Genomic DNA, 22,089 nt, shown 5'->3' with positions numbered 1-22,089 from the left:
GTTGCTAATGCGGAGGCTGGTTCTATTCAGTAATCCATATTCCTACATATGTAGCTCTATAAAAACAGGGTAAGTCAAACACGTTGTGCAAGGTACATTACGAATCTTTAAGAGTTTCTGCTTGGAATGTGCAATGCAAATGCAAACCATTGCATATTATATTTCTCATATTCCTAGCAAAAAGTATTTTTTTAACTGCCTAAAATGTTTCTAGAATTGGTTCATATGTACAGACCCAAACATTACTGTATACTATACAACTCTGGAAATCTCAGAGTAAGTCACATAAAAGTTGAAATCTTTTCTAATACAGAACAACCTCAAATTCCTTTCCCTATTAATTTTCAAACATACACATTTGCTTTCATTTCTTAAAGTTCTGTTATCTAATCAAGAGGACAAGTGGCTAAACCACCAGTTTTTACCAATATCAAAAGCATTTAAAAACTCATTACTCAGCTCCTTAAAAATAATTCAATGTTTCAGCTACAAATACTGTTAATAGCTACAAATACTGCTAAATTTGTCTCTGATTTTGAGAATTTTAGACTGTACTTCATAGTCTCCAGATTTAAAACTTTGCATGCATCTCCCTCCACCCTTCAATGACAATTTCAGTTATCATAGATTCTTGTGAATGGAGGAATGTTCTTTAATGGAAAGTACATGTTGCAAAATTTATGACAAAACTGTAAAAATTTTCAGGTAGGGCTGTAATACTGAGTTTCACACACACACAAAAAAGGTATATTATATGGTTGTATGCTTGAATAAATTGAAATGCAATGCACTAAACATTACACAACACTCTATCCACAATATCTGATTATCCCCTGCAGTTTCCTATCCCTCCTGACAACTCAGTATCTGTAAATGACACCATACATTTTGACCCTACGTAGTCAAGGCCTAGGCAGTTCATCCTGACGCCTTAATGGAACACACATAACGCAAAGGTTTTAGGCACAGCGATACAAACCACCTGTGATGAATTTCTGTAATTTATGTCTTATGTTATGGGTGTACACAGTGGGTCTGGACCCCACTATGATAGATGTTAGACAAACAGAGAGAAAAACGGTCATTTTTCCTGCCAAAAGTTTGCAACCTAAATAATATAAGTTGTAGACAAATCTGTGAGCATAACACAATAAGCTACATAAATAGCTTGTGAGGAATCCATAGACTGAAACACATTGTCCTATAACAATGACAGATAATTTTGAACAATAATGAGCAATTGCATTTAAAAAAATTAAACCCCTCTGTTTCCAAATTGTTCTTGAACACAGCAATTAGAGTATTCACTTTATATAACTTAGCCGGATGCAGCAGACAACACTGAGTAAAAGCCTGTCATGAATTAAAAACATTCTAAACAAAAAGGACACCAAAAACTATGACTTCTTTCCATACCCTCTAAAGTACAGAATGTCCTGTGCACTAGTAGAGGACATCCTATACTATAAGGCTGTTGAAACGCTATAATTAAAGGTCTGTCAGAGTTTCCATTAAATCCCTGATTTTCAGGGTTTAATTAATAATAACAGTGAAAATTAATGTGAGTAGAATTAAAGCCACTGTCATAGCTCTACTGCATATTAATTCCTGATTTTAAGTCTCTACAACATGTGGAACTGATCCAGCTTCCTCTCTTCAGGCAAAACTCCTATCACAGGGGAAACCTCTTTCAATGTAAAATTCCTCATTGGAGAGAGCGGATATTTGTCTGAACATAGAAAGTGCAATCAGGCTCTGAAACTCCTCTAGCATTTGTATGGCAAGTTAAATGAACATTTCAGAAATTCCAGAATTACTGAATTGCATAAAGTTTAGGAAGAAACGTGTTAAGCACGGTTCAAACTCATATACCCTGAAACTTAAAACTGTCAACTCCTCGGTAAATTCCTTCCCATCATTTGACTCGATGTAAGTTTATCCATTTATCTTTGAAATATTAGTATTCTTAATTACTTCTATCTTTTTCTAAGTAAGAACTAAGAGGTTGGTCCCATAATGAAAGATGGAGAACATACATAAGTATTGGGAAATGGGCTTTCCCTGGCAGCATGAGAGCAAATCAGATGTTCTGTCACTAAAACAAAAGCTACTGGCATTTTGGATTTGAGTGCAAATAATTTGGAACTCAGAACGTTCCATGAGATTATTCCCTGAAAATAAGCAGTGGTATCTCACCATACAACACAAGGAAATTTAATCTTTCGCATAAAAGGATCAAATAAAACTACCTCAGTGTGGAAGTCTAGTGAGGGACCTTGCAGAATACTAGAGGATATTCAGTTCTCTTCGAAGTAAATAGTATTACAGCTGAAAAATGTGAAAGCATGAAATTTTCTCAACACTGCTGTGAGAAACAGACCCAGAAATACCAGACGTATGCAAAATACTACAGTGAAGGGTAGAGACAGTATGTTCAGAAATTGTTAAAAATGTTAAGAATATTTTGTTTCACATAAAAGCACCTATTATAAAATATCAATTTTTTAGTCCAGATGCCAAACTAATAGGTGGCATTATTTTCTCTTACTTTAAAAACCTATGTTGTAAACCTATGTCACACACTCCAGAGGTTAACAGAGAAACAGGGTTCAATACTATTTGCTGTTGGGACTGCTAAGTAGGTCAAGGAAGTTCACAAGTAAAAAAAAAATCATGTTAAAGAAAAGTGGGGTTTTATATGGTTAATGAAATCTATGCTGTCTCACTACTGAAAAACAAAGTCCACCTAATTAAAAATTCATATTATATCATATATAATCATAAATAATAAGCTGAAAGTAAACGGCAGAAAAAGTAATCTGTTTTCAGTAAAGCTGAATACACTTGCAGTACAACATGGAAATTGTGATAGAAGGCAGGCAATCAAAAAAAGCATACTGCTTCTATTGTGATCTTGTATCAGTACTGCCTTGATATCTAAATGCAGGGATGCACTGCACCTGTCACTGTGCAATTCACTAAAAGATACAGTCTTTGATCTGGACAGTTTAAAAACTAAACATATAATATGGACAAAATGTTGGAAAAGAAAGAATTATCATAGCTTTATCAATCTAGAAGCTTTATCAATTGAGACTATAGTTCCAAAGCAACCCAAACCTGAAATGTAACCTCCAGCCCATGCCTCTGTCCTCCCCTCTCTATGCGCCTCCTAGGCCACTTGCAGAGCTGCTCTGGTTCACTGTTCCAGCATAAAACCAGCCCTTCAAAACTGACGTGCTTTTGCCAGACTAAGGTAGAGACATAGATCAGTAAAGGAATTGACGAATACCTGAGGCAGCAAGGGACAAACGTGTGGCCAGATGGGAGAGGATGGCGGGGAAGGACTCCTGCTTTGGAATAAGTCAAACGTAGAGATCAAGTCATTTATCCAAATTCACTTAGAAATTCTATGGCATGCATTGTATATTTTTTCCAATATGAGAGTAAGTAGCTATAAACAGATCCTGAATAGGTTTAGGATGGACACTTCAAGAAACATTTTAATCCCTAGAGTACCAAAAGTTTGCGTCAGCCATCCTGTGAGGTTAATAAGAGAAAAAATCATAAGGACATTTTAGATGGTACTCTGCATTATACGAGATGGTTGACAGAGATGATAAAGGGTTATGACTTGAAAACTCTAAAGTGTCCTTTCAATTCTATGCATTTGAAATGGCTCAACTAATTCATAACTAAGAGAAGCTGGAAAAAGCTCTTTCAAGTACACTGTGTTGGAGGAAGTTAAATCAAATGAATGCCAATGCTAAAACCAGGAAAAATATAAGAATCTAATTCTGCAGCCTTTAGGATCCCAGAATAGTACTTGTTAAGATTTACTAACGTCACTATAAACCAGGAAACAAAGAAGAGTTACGCTCTTGATAAAGACAAATTACCAACCAAAGCAGAGTAATCTATACTATTAATCTGGAGTGCATCTTGCTCTGCTTCCATAGTCTTTCAGAGTTTAAACAATTCAGGAACCAACCCAAAACTTCACATGGGGACACAGTTTGCTGTAACCCGTGTCATGATAAAACTAGGAACGTCTCAACCAAAATGAAGGAAACCAGTAACTGTGTATACCTATTACTGAGCTATGAGCTCTTGTGTTAGATTTAAGCAAAGCATCACACCATCCACTTTCTCCCCTCTTGTATTCTAATGCTGAAGTCACATGACAAACATCTGGTGATCAAAGCAAAATCATGAACTGGATAATTCCTATTTGGATGTTATTTTTTGGCTCCACTTATTGCTGCAGCTGGAGCACTTCCTTCCATCAGCTCTATGCTGTTTTGTGACCAATGCTGGCAAAGTGCCACAAATTTATGAGAAACTTTGAAGGGGCTTAGTGTTAAAGACTTCTACTTTCAAATCAGTACAGCCTGAATCAGTAACACTGCTACTAAACAGGCATAATAGAAATTTTAGAAAGCAAACCCATCTGTATGTAACACCAAAACCAGCACAAGGTCCTCCTTCTGTAACAGTGCAAATCACATTCAGAGTAAGGCCAGAGAGAAAAGGAAGATTAATTTGTGTTGATTTGCTGCAAAGTTCACTACACTATTTGCTTGATAATGAATTTCAGTCATATTGTCATGTACTTCAGGCTTTATCAACAGAGTGCTACACTGCAAAAAAATACGATTTTAGCACATTGGAACAAAGGTAAAAAAGGAAAAAGAGTACACATCATTATTTGATTTTCTGCAAGTAATAATTCATAAAAATATTATTTTACTATAAACTAAATTCATGTTTCTTATGCATATTAAATATGGAATCAGAACTCCTTCACTGGATTTCATGTTCTTAACTTTCATAGTTTTATATTCATTTCAGCAGGTTTTTGGTTTTATTCCACTTCCGTACCTGCAGACAAAATACAGTCTTTTTTTTGAGAGAGAATAAAAACCAGGAAGAGATAAGACTTTTTTGTAAGATTTTTCAAAATAAAGTTTGAGAAAACACCTTGCTCTGTCTAACCACAAATTCCCAAAAAGTGAAAGAAGTGAGAAAAGACGGAGAGTGCTGCTGGAAGAATGAACATATATTTAGGTATATGAAATTCTAATTCTGTGGTAAGATTTTTCTTCCATCAAAAACAATAAATGAGAAGAGACTGCTAAATACATTTCCGCTGCAAAGGGAAAAAAGCGATTTCTGGCGTGTTGCACTTGGAACAATCTGATTTTTTTTTGGCTTGCCGTTATTTACGGTATCTTATCTACATTAGTAATAAATAAGACAAACATCACCTTCTGTTGCCTCTCAAGCCATACTTCCAACGTGCTCTCAAGACCAGACATACTATTCATATAAGCATGGCTTCAGGCACACCCAGAGAAAGCCTTATGATCAAGTACATGCAGTGCCTTGGTGTGTTGGAAGGCCTTCCAAACACAACGTGCACACATTTTCTGTAGGCACTCCTGACAGCAGTTGGCGTGGATGGAAGAAGAAAAGCTCAGAAAGCACATGATGCTCATGACTTCTCTGAGTGTGCTTTTTAAGAGCTGTGCACGCTAACAGCAACTGGTTGAATAGGTACAAGCAGTCTTCTCCTAGCTTTTGTACAAGTATGGACCCAATTGTAAGTAATGAAAGGATTTATTGGTCAGGTCAGGTTACAGAAGCTGTAGCACACAATAGAGGATAGTCAGGTTTGTGGCTCAGATTCCCATGGGATAGAATAGTTACAGTATTACACAATGCTTGGTCCCTCTCCTTTCCCCTTACGTGTAGACTCTGGCTGCTTCTGCTTATACAGCTGCTCTTCTCAAGTCCGCGGCTATGCTTTTGAATTAGCAGAAGTAACTGGACATGGAGGCAGAGAACAGTTGCTTTTACCACAGGTCTTGTAAAGAATTTGCTGGGAATTCTTCAAGAAAACTGTTCTCAGAATTGAAACTTTTCACAGGAGTTTAGCAGTTTTAGTGAAACTTCCAGAGAGAAAAGTATCTCAAGTCAAAGACAGGATTTCTGACAAAGGTAAGAAAGAGAGACCTGGCCAGCATCCCAGGATATAGGTACCAGCCTGGAATGTTGAAGACAAACATTCAAGTGAACCTAGGCAGTGTTTGTAAATTTCTAAATACAATATTGCACTTATCAGAATATCTAAATTTTCCAGATTGTTACCAGAAGGTGCTTGGGGGCACGAGACTCCTGGGTGTTGACTCAAGTTATGGCCTTTACAACACTAACACCGTTCATAAAGAGCCATCTTTCCCAAGAAAGTCAGAAGTACGGTGCTGGTTGAATGCCCAGCATGCCTAGAAACCTCAGTCTTAGGGAAGATGTAAATAGGAGCTTATCATCAGCATAGAGAAGTGACAACTGGAAAGTTGCCTAAGGACTGTGAAAGTGCTGTTGCAACATCCATTTGATAATAAAATTACTCCAATGAGTTCAGTGAAATTATCCTTACTTTACACAGGGGTCAGAGAAAAGTGAAGGTGCTTAAACTGTAAAAACCTACCTTGTACATCTTACCGTGCAAATTAAATTAAAAAAAACCCATGAAAATAGTCCAGAGAACTTTCTCTGCATGTAGCTGTGAGTCATTTAAGTCACTCAGTGAGACGGGATAATGGCCATTATTTTTCACTTGGCCAGTTCATATTGTGACACTAGGAGAAAGACAGTCTGTCAAGTTTTTGTCTGCAGCATCTAATTTTTCACCACACTGCTCCTGCCCTCCCTCCATTGTCTCAGCAGTGCATTAGGCGTTGGAAGGGCAACAAGAGACTCAACCAGTGGGTAGAGAGGCTGGAGAAGGGGGACTGAATTATAGGCAGCCTGCAGAGTGTGTCTGAAAGGCTGTGCTGTTTCTCTTTATGGCTGATATGTATCTGTGTCCCCATGCCATATTACATGGAAGGGATTAGAAATAGGATTTCTGATATTTCAGCTGACATGTCAGGAGAGATCATTTCATGCAACTGCCTATGTTGCAACCAAAATTCAAATATTCTGCCTTCTAAAGAGATTGAGTGTATTTTCATTTGTACTCCCAGGCTTAGAACCTTATTCTGCAATGACTGATACTGCAATGAAAAGCATTTCAAAGAGCCTAATTCATAGGTAATATTCTGTATCTGTAGGTCTACCCTACTCACTCCCCAGTGACATAAATGACTACATGAAATGGGAATAAGTGTTAAAATAGCGCCAAAATCTATGTGTATCACAGTTTGTGAAAGTTCAGAAGTTCTTTTGTAAATCAAAAATCAAACAGTATTTTGGGGCTTCTTTTTAACCAAGGCCAAGAAAAATAAAGAAACAAAGTAACAGAAAAATATCTCAACTTAACTGTAGGTGCAAGGTATCAAGGTCATTGACTATAAATATAAATAACGCTGCTGCACATAAATCTTAAACAGCTTACTGCAGCTACTAATACAACTTTACAGTATTTACAGGATTAATCTTTTTAAAGAAAATTACAGGATAATAATATCAAATAAGGTTATGCTATGTCCTATATACTATTTTACTATACATATAGCAGTAACATGACAGCAAATAGGCACTTTAGAGACATCAAGTAACCACTGCATGAAGATGGTAACACTGTGTGCCAATACTGAGCACAGCAACAAGTTTTAGTATCATCTGATCTCCCTATACAAAATATGTTGTTAAAGTCTTGACAGCCTCATTGTATGTCTAATGGCAAATGTATCATTTTTCATGTCTCCATAGAAATATGCATTCACTATTCCAACTATAACATAGAGATGTAAAGTTTTCTAACTGTTGGCTGCTGAGGCAGTAGAAATTGCAGAAATACTACAATGCAGAAAGAATCCTTGGATCCTGCCCTTGTGACAGAATGCTAGGTTACATGCATTTCTAGCACTCTTGCAATTGCATTTTTCATGTTGAATTCAGGCAGTCCACAGTCTGCACCAGATGCACTTAGCATAGCTCTGTTGTTTCAGGTGAGCTATGTGCTTTATACTAGTTAAGGATCGGGTTCACTGTTTTTAAAGTTTGTCCTGCATGCAAAACAAATGTCCGGGTGAAGGCAAGCAGTATCACCATAAGAATCCAGTTAGTAGTTCAGACCAATAGACACCCTTCTTCTGGAGCACTGAATAGTGGTAAAAACACTAGGCAGAAAGCATTCCTTGCTAGAAGTTCTAGGTAGTAAAGAAAACCAAGCATCCCTTCCCTTCCAAAACTGTAAAAAATACTTAATTTATGCCAGTAGTTTAACATGGCCACATAATGACCTTGCACAACAGAACAAACACATAGAAGAGAACCCCAGTTTGGGCTGGGGTTCCTGCATATACATTAGAATGTTTTTGTCAGAAGCATAAGGTCCATCTCATTATGTTGCACCGTGTGTTAACTTCTACTTTCAATAAGCCACAAACAGATACTGTTTGCAGTAAAGGGACCACGCACATTTGTATGACATACAACAAAAGACCTTGGTTCTCTGGAGGACATTCCTGTCACTTTCTCTTCTAAGGCTCCCCAAGCAAAAGCTGTTGCCTTGACAACTCTGGGGCATTCTCTGGCTCCACATATGCCAGTAGGAGGAAGCCCAATTTCCTTCCACAAAACCAGAACTGCTAAGAAATAAACAATTAACTACTGTTCTGATTCCCTCAGTACTGCCAAAATGAGGAAGAAAATGAAGAATCTTATTACAGACCAGAATTTTATAAGCCAGAAGCGGAAGGATTCAAGTGCTGAGGATTCACAGACACAAATGGGGAACAGAAGAAATCACAGTTACTTGAGACCAGCAGAACACTGGGAATGGCTATGGCTAAGGTCAGGCTAAGGCTCTTCTTCGATCCGCTTCCTGTAACTGTAAGGCCACTGGCCTTCCATGGCATTGCCCTTGCTTTACCATTACACCTTTTATAAAGAAAGCGATTTAAAACCCACAATATAAAAACAATACTAAAAAAATTAAAAGGACCCATTTGCAATTTCCACTACTTTTGCATATAACCTTTCATAATATTAAGTGGCACTAACTTTCTTTACCTCTGATTTTGTGCTCCATTTTTCTTTTTTGAAGGCAACTCTTCTTCAAGTAAGTGTATTTCTGAAGAAAAAAGAAGACATCAGAAAACTGATGGTCAGGAAAGAGATCACAGTAGCTGCACTCTACTAGAAAGAACAGTGGACACAGATGCTGCTTATATGTAACAGAGAAAACTATAAACATGTTGCCTCGAAGCTCTGGTGTATCCTGTAACTGAGCCAGGGGCCATTCAGCTATGGAATGTTCAGCTGTGTGGTCACTTTGTGCCCAAAATCTCACCACATCCATGAGGAAAATCACATTCACTGGAAGTCAAAGCTTGTGTGTAGAAAGACAGATATGCTGTTGTAATCTTTAAATTCTTCATTACCTTAAGCATGTATCATGGCTTTTGGCATTTCTCTCTTATTAAACCTTCCCCTCCTTTAGGGGTCAGTCAAAGCACAGGCTATCTGTACTGCCACTAGATACCTAATGATAACCCCTTATGTGTGTCCTTCAGTAAAATGAAATTATTTTGGCAAGTAGCTATTAGTAATTAAATCTGGATTTTCAGAGTCAAAAGAAGTGAAAAGTACAGGAGAACTATGAACAATTTCATGATGCCAATCAAATCTGTAAAAAAAAGCAGCAATGCACTCTGTATTCCAAAGAGACTGCAGTATATCAATAGACAAGTCTGCCAAAAGCACCTAAGACCACTGAAGCTCTAGCATGCATTTTATTTGTTTATTGTATTTTATTCAAGGAAAGGATAGACAAAGGCTACTGTAGTAACCCTTCTGCTGGCAGTTAAATTTAACATGCAAACCATGTATGGCCAGGCTTCACGATACACCAACCTACTAGTCAAACTAATAGCATTTCTATTTTAAGTTAAATGGAAGGGGATTAGGGTAAGAAAACTCCCTCTATTGACCACTGACATTGTTTATTACATAAAAGGTAATTGCTTAGAGAAGATTCCATCTCCTTTTGCTGCAGAAAACACCTTGGTTTGCCGTTAACCCTTCTCCCATTACAGCGTAGCCACATATGTACCACTGCTCACAGAAGCACAGAGAGCCTTCTGCAAGATTGAGGGCAAGAACTTTGTAATGCACTACCTTTATCTGTCATACTTTGGTCTGCAGCAGTAAATTTTGTACGCTTCTACTGACTAGTCCCTGGAAATATGGTAAAGATGTGGCCTTTTATGCAAAGATAAGGTACACAGAAACGATATCCAGAGAAAATACGGTAATAGAAAAGAACAGGCTCAAACAACAATGAACAGCTCACAGTCAAATCCAAAAGCATTAGAAGATTTCAGGCTGTGTTGGTAGAGTACAAATCCATCTTGGATCAAATTATTCACTCATTTACTGTGGTCCCTCGCTTGGCCTGGCAATTAGTTCAACTGTGGAATGCTACTTAGGAGTACATTCACAATCCCTACATATTCTCTACAGCACAAATGGACTTTAGAAAGAACTGGATACAGGCTACCCTATGTAAGCAAAATAGCAATTATTTCATATAGGTGTTAAAGTTGTGTCTGAAAATAAAATGCAAATAAAAACCCCTCATCTCCTACTTTGTATTCTGAGCAATGTGAGACAAGTCGCTTAACTTCTTTGTGCCTCTGTTTCATCATCTTTAAAATAAGGAACATGCTCCTGCCTTTATTGGACTCAGTGCCGATTTTTTGGATGTGATAGGGTCATGAATTTTCCTGTTACATTTACATACACGTGAGCCTTGTAATTCTGTGCACTCTTGTAAGACAATGCTCTCTCATTAGACCATCTTAACATGGAAAAAACTTATCTGACAAGCGAAAAGTTACTTTAGCAAAACTCACTTCGGCAAAACAATATCCACAAACAGGGAAAACCCAAATCTGATCTTTAACACATCCTTGAGGAACTCACCTTAGCAGACTGAAGGTAGAAATTAATGTCATTGAATAGGCCTGATCTGCAGAAATTTTTTCCATTCTGTTTAAGGAACAAAAAGACGGAGGATGCTGTTTTTAGGATTACAATTTGAAATACCCAAGTTAGAAAACTTATGAAATGCAAAAGTATATTTTATCCTCTTTTTTTCCTACCAGTTCTGGTTCATCAATGCCTCACACAAGTTTTACAACTTACAGTAAATATCGCAATTAGCTTAATCGTGTAGGGGTATAAGCTACTTTGTACTGTGTAAATAAAACTGTGTTATGCTACACAGTTAAGTCTCAGTCTCTTCCCCAAAAATGTTTAAAATAATTTTTGTTATAATTAGCAACGCCTCAGAACGTAATTATTCTATGACTGGCAACTTTGCAGTAAAGACTCCCTTCCCATCAGATGGGTTTTAAACGGAAAGGTCATTTTGGCTAATAATTTCTATGATTTTATCTCCCTCACCCCCACAAAGTTAAAAGCTTGAGTTAACACATGGTATCTTAGGGGAAAGGAACATGTTTTCTTCTGGTCTTTTAGAGATGTAGTATAACCTTGACCTACACTAATAACTTCTGGAAGCAAAAGTGCAGTTCAGTTTCTCAGAGTAAGTCCTTGGCTTTACTCCCAGATTCCTCAGAAGGCTGCTAATCATAGCATCAAACAAAAGGGTGATTTTTAACAAGTTTTGTGCTCGAGTCTGTAGGATTTGCTCATCTAAAGCACAGTGCTGCTTTTCTTTTGCATTTTCCTGCTTCCACCCAGTGTAAGCAGGTCCTTAGTTACCTTTCAGCTGACTAGTGTCAATGATAATAACAATAATTTTTTATTTTTAGAATACTCAAATCTAAAGGCCAGTTAGCTTTGCACATGTATGCATGCACACACAAATGTAAGTAATATCTGAACATTTCCAAAGGACAACAAGTCCTTTTGGAATAGTAATGAATAGAGAAATCATCTTGTGCCCTGCATGATATAGGTGCATTTCAAAATTTTCCTGTATAGCTTCCATGAAAATTGGCCCCTAAGCAAGGGTGTGAGTCATTGATGAATACAGCTCTAAGGCTTCATGCTGTGCAGCACGAGCTGTAAAAGGCATTAGAGGAACACAGGGGAGGAGGAGGAGAGAGAGAGAGAGAGAGAGAGGGTTATGAGGTTATTAAATAAAACCTAGTAATGGTTTTACATGAACATTTTCTGCAGTGTTTTGAAAACGCACATCCTAGCCCACTGGGTACCGCTCAGATTGCTGGCTGCAGTGCCCTCTGTTGTCTGACGCTCAAAGGGGGTGTACAGAGTACCGACCCTTCGCCACCGACATAAAATAAGCTTTTGTCTATACTTAAAGGGATTTGTTGTTAACAGCTACCCTACCAGCCCCTTAGTGAAACTCAGGTTGGACAAGTATATTACCCTATGTTGGTATGGCTTATAGTAATTTTTCAAATTAATATTGCCACAAAAGGATGGGTTTTTCTCCTCTGCACCCATATCCACCACACAAAAGCCCATGCCCGCAGCACTGTACCAGCATAAATCACAGCTTTTACCAGCACAACTATGCAAAAAGTATAGAACGGGCCAAAGAGAACCTACTGGTGACAAATTTAAATTTCCTTAGACTTCAGAGGTACTTGATTTCAGATTATATTTGTCTTTTTTTTCCCTAAGAGCAATGTATTAAACTTGGCGTCAATTTATATCATTCACTGGTTAGCAGTAAACTACATGTAACTGCTAACAGATCAGACCTGGATTATGAGCAATTTTCCTTTTTATGCAACCAAGTTTTTCCTATGTCAGGAGATCTAGGTTTCAAGACATCAGATTGTAGTCAATACATAAGTCATTATCATGCCAGATTCTCCATCCATCAGACTTCCTGCATGTTCTGATCTCATACTTGTTTGGTCCCCTCAATCTCTCTTCCCATTTTGCTTCTTCTATTGTGTTATCAGTCTTAGTGCACCCATCTGAAAGAAAAGATACAATGTGGCCCATTACCCCCCATTATCGAACACCCTGCGACTCAGAGGAAAAGGTTCACGTGAGAAATTTATTATAAACAGTGGTTAAATGACACTAACTGGCTACACTGGGTTAGTCATAAATAATCCAATAACCTTTTAAATGAGTCCTATTTCAGTAGGTGGCTTAGACATATAGCCAGGAAAAAAACATTTCCCTGTATTTAGGTAACAAAAGTATCACTTCTTAGAAAGCAAATCATAATTGAAATCTTTGTTTTCACACAGATAACCATTTAAGGTGTTGGGGCATAAACAAACAAGAAATGATTTTTTATTTTATTTTTTTTTACCAGGCACAAGAGGAGCTGTAAGTCTTTTAAAGGCCAGAAACAGTAGGATTACATTTATATAATTTGAACAAAAGGGCACAGTGGTCTACATAATTGAAAAGTCAATCCAAAAGGAATGTTAACAGAGAAAAATAGTTTCTCATGTTACAATTACTTTTGTTTCTCTAACAGCTTTAAAAATAATACACATAATTTAGAAAAAACCTTCTCTGTACGTGTATATATATTTAAGAATATGAATTACATATTCCCTTTTAACTGAGGAGTCCATAACTACTGTTGTTAAAAACAAACAACCCCACAACAACAACAACAAAAAAACACAACCTGAAATACACAGGCACGCAGCACCACCTGCTGGATCAGCACGCCTGCCAGGCACTTACGCATTTACAGAATATATTGCCAGAGGCAGAAGGGAAAACCATACAAACAAAAGCGTATCATGGAAATTTGTTTAGTCAGGATCAGGCAAGAGAAATCACAGGGTGTAGAATTTCCATAATAATTGTGAAATAATACTCTTTACTCATATAACACTTTACATTTTTCAGGCATAAAGTGTACATACTGTACTCATAAAAACACAAACAGAACACAATTACAAAATTTCAAAAGTTCAGTATGTGTTTTAAGTAACTACATCAAGATTGATTTAATTTGGTTTCTTGCATGTATCATTATGGTACATGATTATAAATTATCATTTTTTTCACTGGATGCCCATCTTAATTAGTGAATAGGACTGACTGTTCACCTAATAACAAAAAGCTATCCGATAATTTGCCTTTCTTCTCAGGCTCATGTGTTACTTAACACACAAGCTTTGCTTGGATAATGTAAGATTATCAAGTGCTCATCACCACAACACTACATGGCATTACAGATGTTAATTTAAAATCCCTCCAAGGTGAGTTGCATTTATTTTTCACATACAGTGAGTAAAAGAAGGTTCTCATTTTGGGTAGGAAAGGAAGGGGCCCCTAATATGTACACAGTGATGTGCCATTTTAATCTCTGCTGTCTTTCTAGTAGCTTGTAGTGTCTTTGGAATTCAGCCTTTTCATTCAGTCAGGTCACCTAACTGCACTCTGCAATACCTTGCTCTTGGCACGCTACCCTCCAGTGGGTCAAAAAGCACAGTACTTAGCAGGCAGCCCTTTCACCTGACACCTTCCAAACAGCTGAAGCTTCCGCCTTGTTATCACACCAATGCATCACCTCTGCACAGATGCCTTTTGTGCTTACCCACATTTCTGATGCAGTGCTGAGCGCTGCTGGTCCTCAGAATTCATTTTGAAAAGCTAGCTGTCTTCACACATCAATCTTCTAGAAGTCTCCTCCACATATGCTAGAATCAAGAATACACAGATCTTAAGAAGCCCGATTTTCTGCCTATAGAAATTTCCCTTTTTCTTAATTGCCATATATTTCAGCTTTTCTCCTCCTGCAGATGACTATCTTTGTCTTGTCCACACTCCACAATCATTCCACATTCCTCTGGAAGACACTAACTACACTCTGCACACTATTCTCACAATCAGATGGACATCACCCCTGAGCTACAGACTGTAAAAGCATACAGCAAGGTGATCAAGAGAGGACTTTGGCCATCACAACTTCATACATCCCAGCAGACAAACAGAAGGTGACAGGAGGCTGGCAATTACCATCTTAAGCCACTACATTTTCCTGCTAAGCTCGCTTCTTCAAAAATATTATTCAGCACATCTTAGAACCATCCATTATCTACCACACAGTGTAAGACAACAGAGGCAAAAAAGATCTTCCTCATGATCTCTGTATTTGTTTCACAAGTAGCTTGAGGCACTGAACCTTATACCATCCCTCTATTTTCAAGAAACAAGGTTGCCTCCTCACATTGTTTTTTTTCTTTCAATACTTTTAACTTTTTAAAGAATAGTTTTTTAAGAATAAGACTTTTCACAGAAGCGACCAACAATGACAGACCAGCAATAATCTGCACAACACTGCAAGATGCCGTTTTGGTGCATCCTCATCAGGTCTGAATTTCACTGTTCTTCAGCTATTTTTAATTCTCTGAAAATATGCAGGTATCTAGCAAGACCAACATCTCCTGCTATGGTCAGCGTTGCTACCATGCCACAGGCCCACATTTTATAACAAACCTCACAGCAAACTCCTTGCTTCTCCAAACAATACCCCAACCATTCCTCAGTGCTTATTGCTGTTTCATTGCTCTGTTAAGCAACAGACACTTTTAAATTATGTTTTGATAACTCCTTTAATGCCTTTTCAGATGTTTCAGCCAGACAGTCACCAGCAGAGGGTTTCTGCAGCAAGGCTATACTTCTTGCCCAACCTGGCATGTCTTTCTCCATCTATGAATGATGGAACTTAGTGGTACAGGAGAATTTGTAACCCAGAAGTACAGAAGATTTCAAAAAGGTAACAGTAAAACTCATGAACGATATACCATTAGTATTTACGGCCACCCAAATGCAGTCTGGCTCAGGAAATCCACCTGTTAGTCACTGGGAAGAAAAGGCCAGAGGCCCGTTCAGAAGCAGGGCACGTACCACGTACCCTCCGAGAAATCTGCTGCTGGGTGTTACCAGCAACAGGTGAGCGGCCCTGATCCCCCAGCTGCGGCAGCTGTGACCAGCCCGGTGCCGTGACTGCCCGGTGCTCTGGCGTGGGCCCCTAAGGAGCTGCCCGGCCGCACGCCAGCCGCGGGCACCGGGCCTGACGGCTGCAGGCGGCTCGGTAACCCCGCCAGCCGCTGCTGAGGAGCTGCTGCTGGCACAGACCGGCCGCTCCCCAGCGCAGCGCCCCGGACCGCACGGCAGAGCCGCCGCCGGGCGGGAAGAGCCGGTCCCGGGGCGGAGCAGCGGCCGCCTCCCGCCCCCGCCACTTCCCGTTTGGCTGGTGGCCGTTGCCAAGCGCCCGGCGACGCCGGCCGCGGTTGCCCTTTGCCTGCCGCCGCCAGCAGCCATGGGCAGCGCCGGCCGCCGCCCCGCCGCCTCAGTGCTGGCCGAGCTCCGCTGGGACGATGGCTACGCCGTCCCCGTGGCCAACGCGGAGAACAAGGCGCTGGAGGACGAAGTGAGCGCGGGGCTGCGGCCGGGGAGGACGAGGACCCGGACCCCGCGGGCCGTGCCCCCGGCTCTGAGGGGGCCCCGGCGCGCTGCCCTTCCCCTCCCCGCCCGCCTCAGGGCGCGGGGCGGCCGCAGCTTCCTCCGCCGGGGGGGAGCGGGGAGGGCCGCCCGGGTTCCGCGGGGGGAAGGAGGCAGCGAGGCCCTGGCCTGGCAGCCGGGCGGGGGCGGGGGGCGCGGGCAGCCCTCGCCCCTCAGCGGGCGGGCAGGGCCCCCTCAGCAGCGCGCCGCCCTCCCGCCCGCGTCTCAGTCTGTCACGGAACGTGGCGCACGCTTCTTGTATTTTGCGACCAGTAATTGCAATGGCCCTGTTTTTAAGGAGTTACAGGTGATAAGCACTTGACTAAAAATAGTCTCTTGCCCGTTTTAACTTTTAAATAGCTGCAGAAGGTGCAAAAGGAAAAGGCAGACCTGCAAAATGAGTTGGCTGACTTTGAAGAGCGCACAAAAGCGATGGCGTCTCATTCCAAAAACCTAAGACAAGAATTAAGCTTCACCCAGGTAAATTGCTGCCTCTAGCAGATCCATTTGACCAGACAGACTTGTCACCTGAGCGTCTTTCTGCGGTTGGTATCGCTATACATTTCGCCAGCTGTGTTAGAGATTTTTCAGGCTTTTATTCTGGGATTTTCACAGGAAACCCAAGTTACACTGTGTACCGGCGATATTATTAAAAAGACCCTCTGAGATCCAATGACTGTACCTAGAAGAAGGCCAAGAAGGATGCATTTTTGAATCCCTTACGAATGGGGACTTCTGTAGATGATAAGAAAAAAATTGGTCAGGGAACATTAACCAGTGTAAAGAGAAAACCAGATGTATAGCCTTTTTAATGGTCAAGAGTTAGTTCTGAAATGTGAGTGAAGAGTTAATTCATGGACATGCAAAATGAAGTGAAATGGTTAAGGCTGTAAGTCTTTGCTTACACTCTAGTTGGCCATAATGGGTCCTTTAGATTTCTGAAGAGTCCTGAGTCAAAGCTGCATACGTTTCATGTAAAATATCCTAGGTGAAAAAGTCTGAAGAAACTTCCCTGCAGCAGAACAACTTTAAATATTTTTGGTGCTAGATTCAAGTGTTAAACTTTTAATCTGTTACAAGTGGTGTCTCTCAGGGGTCTGTACTGGCACCAGTACAGTTTAATAGCTTCATCAATGCCGTAGGTTTGAGTGTGCCCCGATGACACCACGCTGAGTGGCACAGCTGACACGCCTGCAGGATGGGATGCCATCCAGAGGGACCTGGACAAGCTTGAGACGGGAGCCCATGCGAACCTCATGAGGCCATGTATAAGGTCCTGCACCTGGATCAGGGCAACCCCTGGTATCAGTACAGGCTGGGGGATGAAGGGATTGAGAGAAGCCCTGCAGAAGAGGACATGGGGATACTGGCAGATGAAAAACTGGACGTGACCTGGCAATGTGCACTCGCAGCCCAGAAAGCCAACCTTTTCCTGGGCTGCATCAAAAGAAGCATGTCGAGCAGGCCAAGGGAGGTGACTCTCCCCCTCTGCTCTGCTCTTGTGAGACCCACCTGGAGCACTGCATTCAGCTCTGGGGCCCCCAACATAACAAGGACATGGACCTGTTGGAGCGAGCCCAGAGGAGGCCACAAAGATGATCGGAGGCTGGAGCACCTCTCCTGGGAAGACAGGCTGAGAGTTGGGGTTGTTCAGCCTGGAGAAGGGAAGGCTCCGGGGACACCTTAGAGCATCAGCCTTCCAGTCCTAAAGGGGTTTATAGGAAAGATGCGGACAAACTTTTTAGTAGGACATGTAGTGATAGGACAAGGGGTGATGGTTTTAAACTGAAAGAGGGTAGATTTAGACTAGATATAGGAAAGATATTTTTTACTATGAGGCTGGTGGAACACTGGAACAGGTTGCCCAGAGAGGTGGTAGATGCCCCATCCCTGGAAACTCAAGGTCAGGCTGGATGGGGGGGCTCTGAGCAGCCTGGTCTAGTGGAAGTTGTCCCTGCTTGTTTGCAGCATGGCTGGACTACATGACCATTAAACGTCCCTTCCAACCCAAAATATTCTATGATTTTACGATTTAAGCGAAGCTTCTAGTAATAGATTTCTTATTATACAAGGGGAAACCCCCACTTTTAAATCACTTTTGTCAGAACAATTAGACAGTACAGAGATATTGCTATAGGCCAGCCTGGTGGTGGTTGTCTCAGCACAAAACAATAAAATTATTTCTTTTGCTGTGCCTCCTGAACCTGCTGTAAATTTGCTGTTTATCAAGAGACTAAGGTTTTGATGTTGAAAGATTAAGATTCTGAATTTTGGGTGAAAAATCCTTCAATTCAGTTTTTAGGACTACGAACGGTTGATCTATGGATATCTGATACAATGCAATGTGTGTGCCTATACAAATACTAGAATACATATGTTTGAGATACTAAAATCCAAATGATAAATTTGCTCTGAAAATTCCCATATTTACATGATGATATCATACCATTCTCTTGGGATTTGGTTGTATGTAAGAAGAGGGATTTTTTAATGATATATGCCTACTGTTTATTGTAAAATGCTGAACTGTATGTATTATTCTCTAGTCTCTTTACAAAGCTCGAGAGAATGAAAGTGAAACTGAACAGCACTTTAAAGTCCTTGCCGAGAGACAATGCAAACGCCTCAAAAGTGAGATCAAACAACTGGAAGATGAGATAGTTTCCTTAAGAGAGAAGAAAAACAGTCAAGAAGTAAGGTTTACAATTTTTGTAAGACAACACCCATATTGCAATTAGATTTTATGACTTGTGCTTGCTTGTGCTTACAGAAATATAAGTCAAGAATAAATGATTATAATTAAGACTTCTAAACTATAATAGATGATCTGGATGTGCTTTTCCATGTGTAGGCAAGTAGTATGACACCGAGGATCTCCTTGCATAGATTGGACAAGACTTAGCAAATATTAACTAGATATTGAAAGACTTCTGTTCTTAATGCCAGATACATCCATATCACCATTTTGTTAATTCTTGCAGGTATTTTCTTTATGGTTTAAAAATTAAATTGTTGGTAGCAAATCTTCTTCTCCACATAAAATATACTTGGGGCATGAGTTCAAGATCAAAAATTTGCTTTACGTTAAAAAAAATAAAATCTAATGCTATCTAATTACAGTTCTTTTCCTTATTAATGGAACTATCTCTTTTTCTTTCTATGAAGAATTTAAATTATGTTTACTTCTTAATTTATTTGCTCTTTTTCTTCTTGTTAGGTCTGTAAACTCCAGTTTCTCAGAATGGGTAGCGGGATGAAGATATCCTTGCTATTCAGCTGGGTCTGGATTCTCTCATGTTTGTGTCAGGAAGTCCCTTGTCACGTAGGGCCATCTGTAAATTGATATGCAGGATAAGGATCTAAGAACTGAGCCTCAATGTAAGAGAGACAGATTTTAACCTATGATGTTTCAGATTAGTTTATTATGTGGAATAACCAGAGGTTGACTTTTCTGTTTAGTATTATTTGCTTTTTAAGTTTGTGATAACTGTCTTTCTTCTTTAAGAACAGGACATCTATTGGTGTTCCTCAAGTGTAACACACAATTAATAAAAAAGGAAACTAGCAATTCTGCTGACAACAGTATGTGTGAAAATAGCTTGAACTGGTTGTTTTGATTACTATTCAAAAATATTGGACACTTTAATATTAACTCTTTATATCTAATTTTATTAGAATACTATAAATAAAACCACCAAGAAGTTGGAAAATTTAAAAGAACAGATGAACTGTCATGAGGATGTTCTGGACAGTTGGATAAAGGAATCAAATCGTAAAGATAATGATGTTATCACAATCCAGAAGTATGCACAACAAGATGAAGGGAAACTAGGAGTAAGTAGAAATGACAGCAATTTTCCGAGACAAAACAGAAAACCATTTTAGCATTTGAAGACCTGTTATGTTGTCAAATCAGGTTAAGACTGAGACAAGATGTACAACAGTGCTTTTATGCTGGTTTCCACTTAGCACAACAGTGCTATTCCATATGAGGTTCTTTATAAAGAGAGAGAGATCAGGTATATATCGGAGACAACAGGTTTTACAAAAGGCGAAAGGCGTAAGTGAAGACATTAATTTGGTCATCTGGGTAAAATTGAAGTTTTAATTTTTCTGAGAAAGTGCACAAATAGATAATCAAGTCTAGAAAACTGCTACTGAATTGAGAGGACTTTGTTCAAAAATGCATGCCAAATATGGACAAATAGTGTGGACCTTCCCATTAGAACTGAATTTGTTAATATTACTGAGGAAAAAAGTACAGTTACTGCAGTAAAGCTGTCTGGAATAATGGAAGATGGTATAAATAGAGACTCCAGTCACAAGTTTAGACTTTGTAAGGGTTAGTTCTCAAGCATATTGTTAATTTAGAGATAAGTAACCCTGGTTAATATTCTTTTGAGCCTTTAAATACAAGGAGGAGAAATTTGATTTTTACTCATTAAATACTTAACCCAAAAACTTTAGCTTGCACAGTCTCACTGATATCAGTTACATTAGCAAGTCACACAGCATAGTGGGAAGAGTAAAGTGAAATATCTGATGCTGAGGAAACCACATCCACATTTATACACAGTGGAGGGTTACTTTGGCCTTGCTGCAATCCAGTCCCAAGGGCTGACAAGAGGTTATGGCTTCTTGTATGACCAAATATTTGGGAAGCTAAGATTCTCAGTTTTTTGTTCTCTAAAACACAATAAAATTGATGCCTCAATAATTCCACCCCTAAATGTAGCAGAGCTTTAAGAATTTATAAGACATTATAGATTTGTTTTCAAATACATTTTATATTCATATCCTTTCATTTTAGGCATTAACCCTTCAAGTAGAAAAGTTGACCGTGCAAGCAAATCACAAGCGCAGAGCTCTTGATAATGAGCTTACAGAAACCATGACAGCACAGGTTTGTGCTTAAGGTTCTTGAAGATACCCTGTTACATATGGAATTTTTAATATCAGAAATCATGAGGGTGCTTTCTTTTGAACAGATAGAGCTTGACAAGACAGTTGAAGATTTTCGCAGAGTACATCAAGAAAGGCAAGAAGTCATAAGGCAGTGGGAGAATGCAGTACAACAGATGCAAAAAAGGGATCAACAGATTGATCACTGTGCTTTGGTAACACTGCTGTTAACTGATCCATATCAGTATATCAGCCTACTTTTGTGTCTATGATATTCATAAGGATTTTGCCATTCACATGTAGAATGATTGGGTCTTTTAATGTTCAGTGTTCTCTTTGTATTTACCTCTGTTTTATTAAGGTGTTTCCAAGTTCAGGTATTACTGAAAGTGCTGCAGGGCAATAGAACAGATGCACCAGAAAAAGCTTGAAGGATCAGTGTAAAGAAAAATTTTATAAATGTGGATTCCAAAGTAACAATGGCTTTTTTGAAGGTGGGGGAAAGCATAACTGCATGTACAAGAAGGCTCTACCTAAATCCTTAGCTCTGCTAGTATGATATTTTCCTGCTGAAAGAATATCAGCTTTAAGTTGCCCATACGGGTATTACATATACCCTGAGCAGAAACATGGTTTAAACAGGCTTAAGATATAACACTAAAAAAATAAAGTAACAATAGAAGAATGACAAGCCAGAAGAAATACTACCAAACACAAAATATAAGGGTCTAATTTAGCTGAAGTATTTTGGAT

General features: G+C 39.4%; 1 protein-coding gene and 1 long non-coding RNA gene across 2 annotated transcripts in view; one reads left to right on the top strand and one right to left on the bottom strand.

The window, feature by feature from the left end:
- Nucleotides 1-12,936: 12,936 nt before the first annotated feature.
- Nucleotides 12,937-22,089, bottom strand: part of LOC308072758 — a 15,335-nt gene continuing 6,182 nt past the window's right edge. The window contains exon 3 of the long non-coding RNA XR_013931780.1: nucleotides 12,937-14,627. This is a non-coding gene — a long non-coding RNA (uncharacterized lncRNA). The remainder of the gene's footprint in view (nucleotides 14,628-22,089) is intronic.
- CCDC39 (coiled-coil domain 39 molecular ruler complex subunit) overlaps nucleotides 15,803-22,089 on the top strand; it is a 24,851-nt gene continuing 18,564 nt past the window's right edge. Inside the window, exons 1-6 of the mRNA XM_080410060.1 lie at nucleotides 15,803-16,363; nucleotides 16,795-16,914; nucleotides 18,981-19,127; nucleotides 20,110-20,268; nucleotides 21,245-21,337; nucleotides 21,423-21,551. Coding sequence (XP_080266186.1) covers nucleotides 16,253-16,363; nucleotides 16,795-16,914; nucleotides 18,981-19,127; nucleotides 20,110-20,268; nucleotides 21,245-21,337; nucleotides 21,423-21,551 — 759 coding nt within the window. The 5' untranslated portion in view covers nucleotides 15,803-16,252. The remainder of the gene's footprint in view (nucleotides 16,364-16,794; nucleotides 16,915-18,980; nucleotides 19,128-20,109; nucleotides 20,269-21,244; nucleotides 21,338-21,422; nucleotides 21,552-22,089) is intronic.

Source organism: Falco punctatus (genome assembly GCF_963210335.1).
Source record: "Falco punctatus genome assembly, chromosome: 13".
Taxonomy (NCBI): domain Eukaryota; kingdom Metazoa; phylum Chordata; class Aves; order Falconiformes; family Falconidae; genus Falco; species Falco punctatus.
The sequence above is the reverse complement of the archived record's forward strand: the minus strand, read 5'-3'. Positions and strand labels throughout refer to the sequence as shown.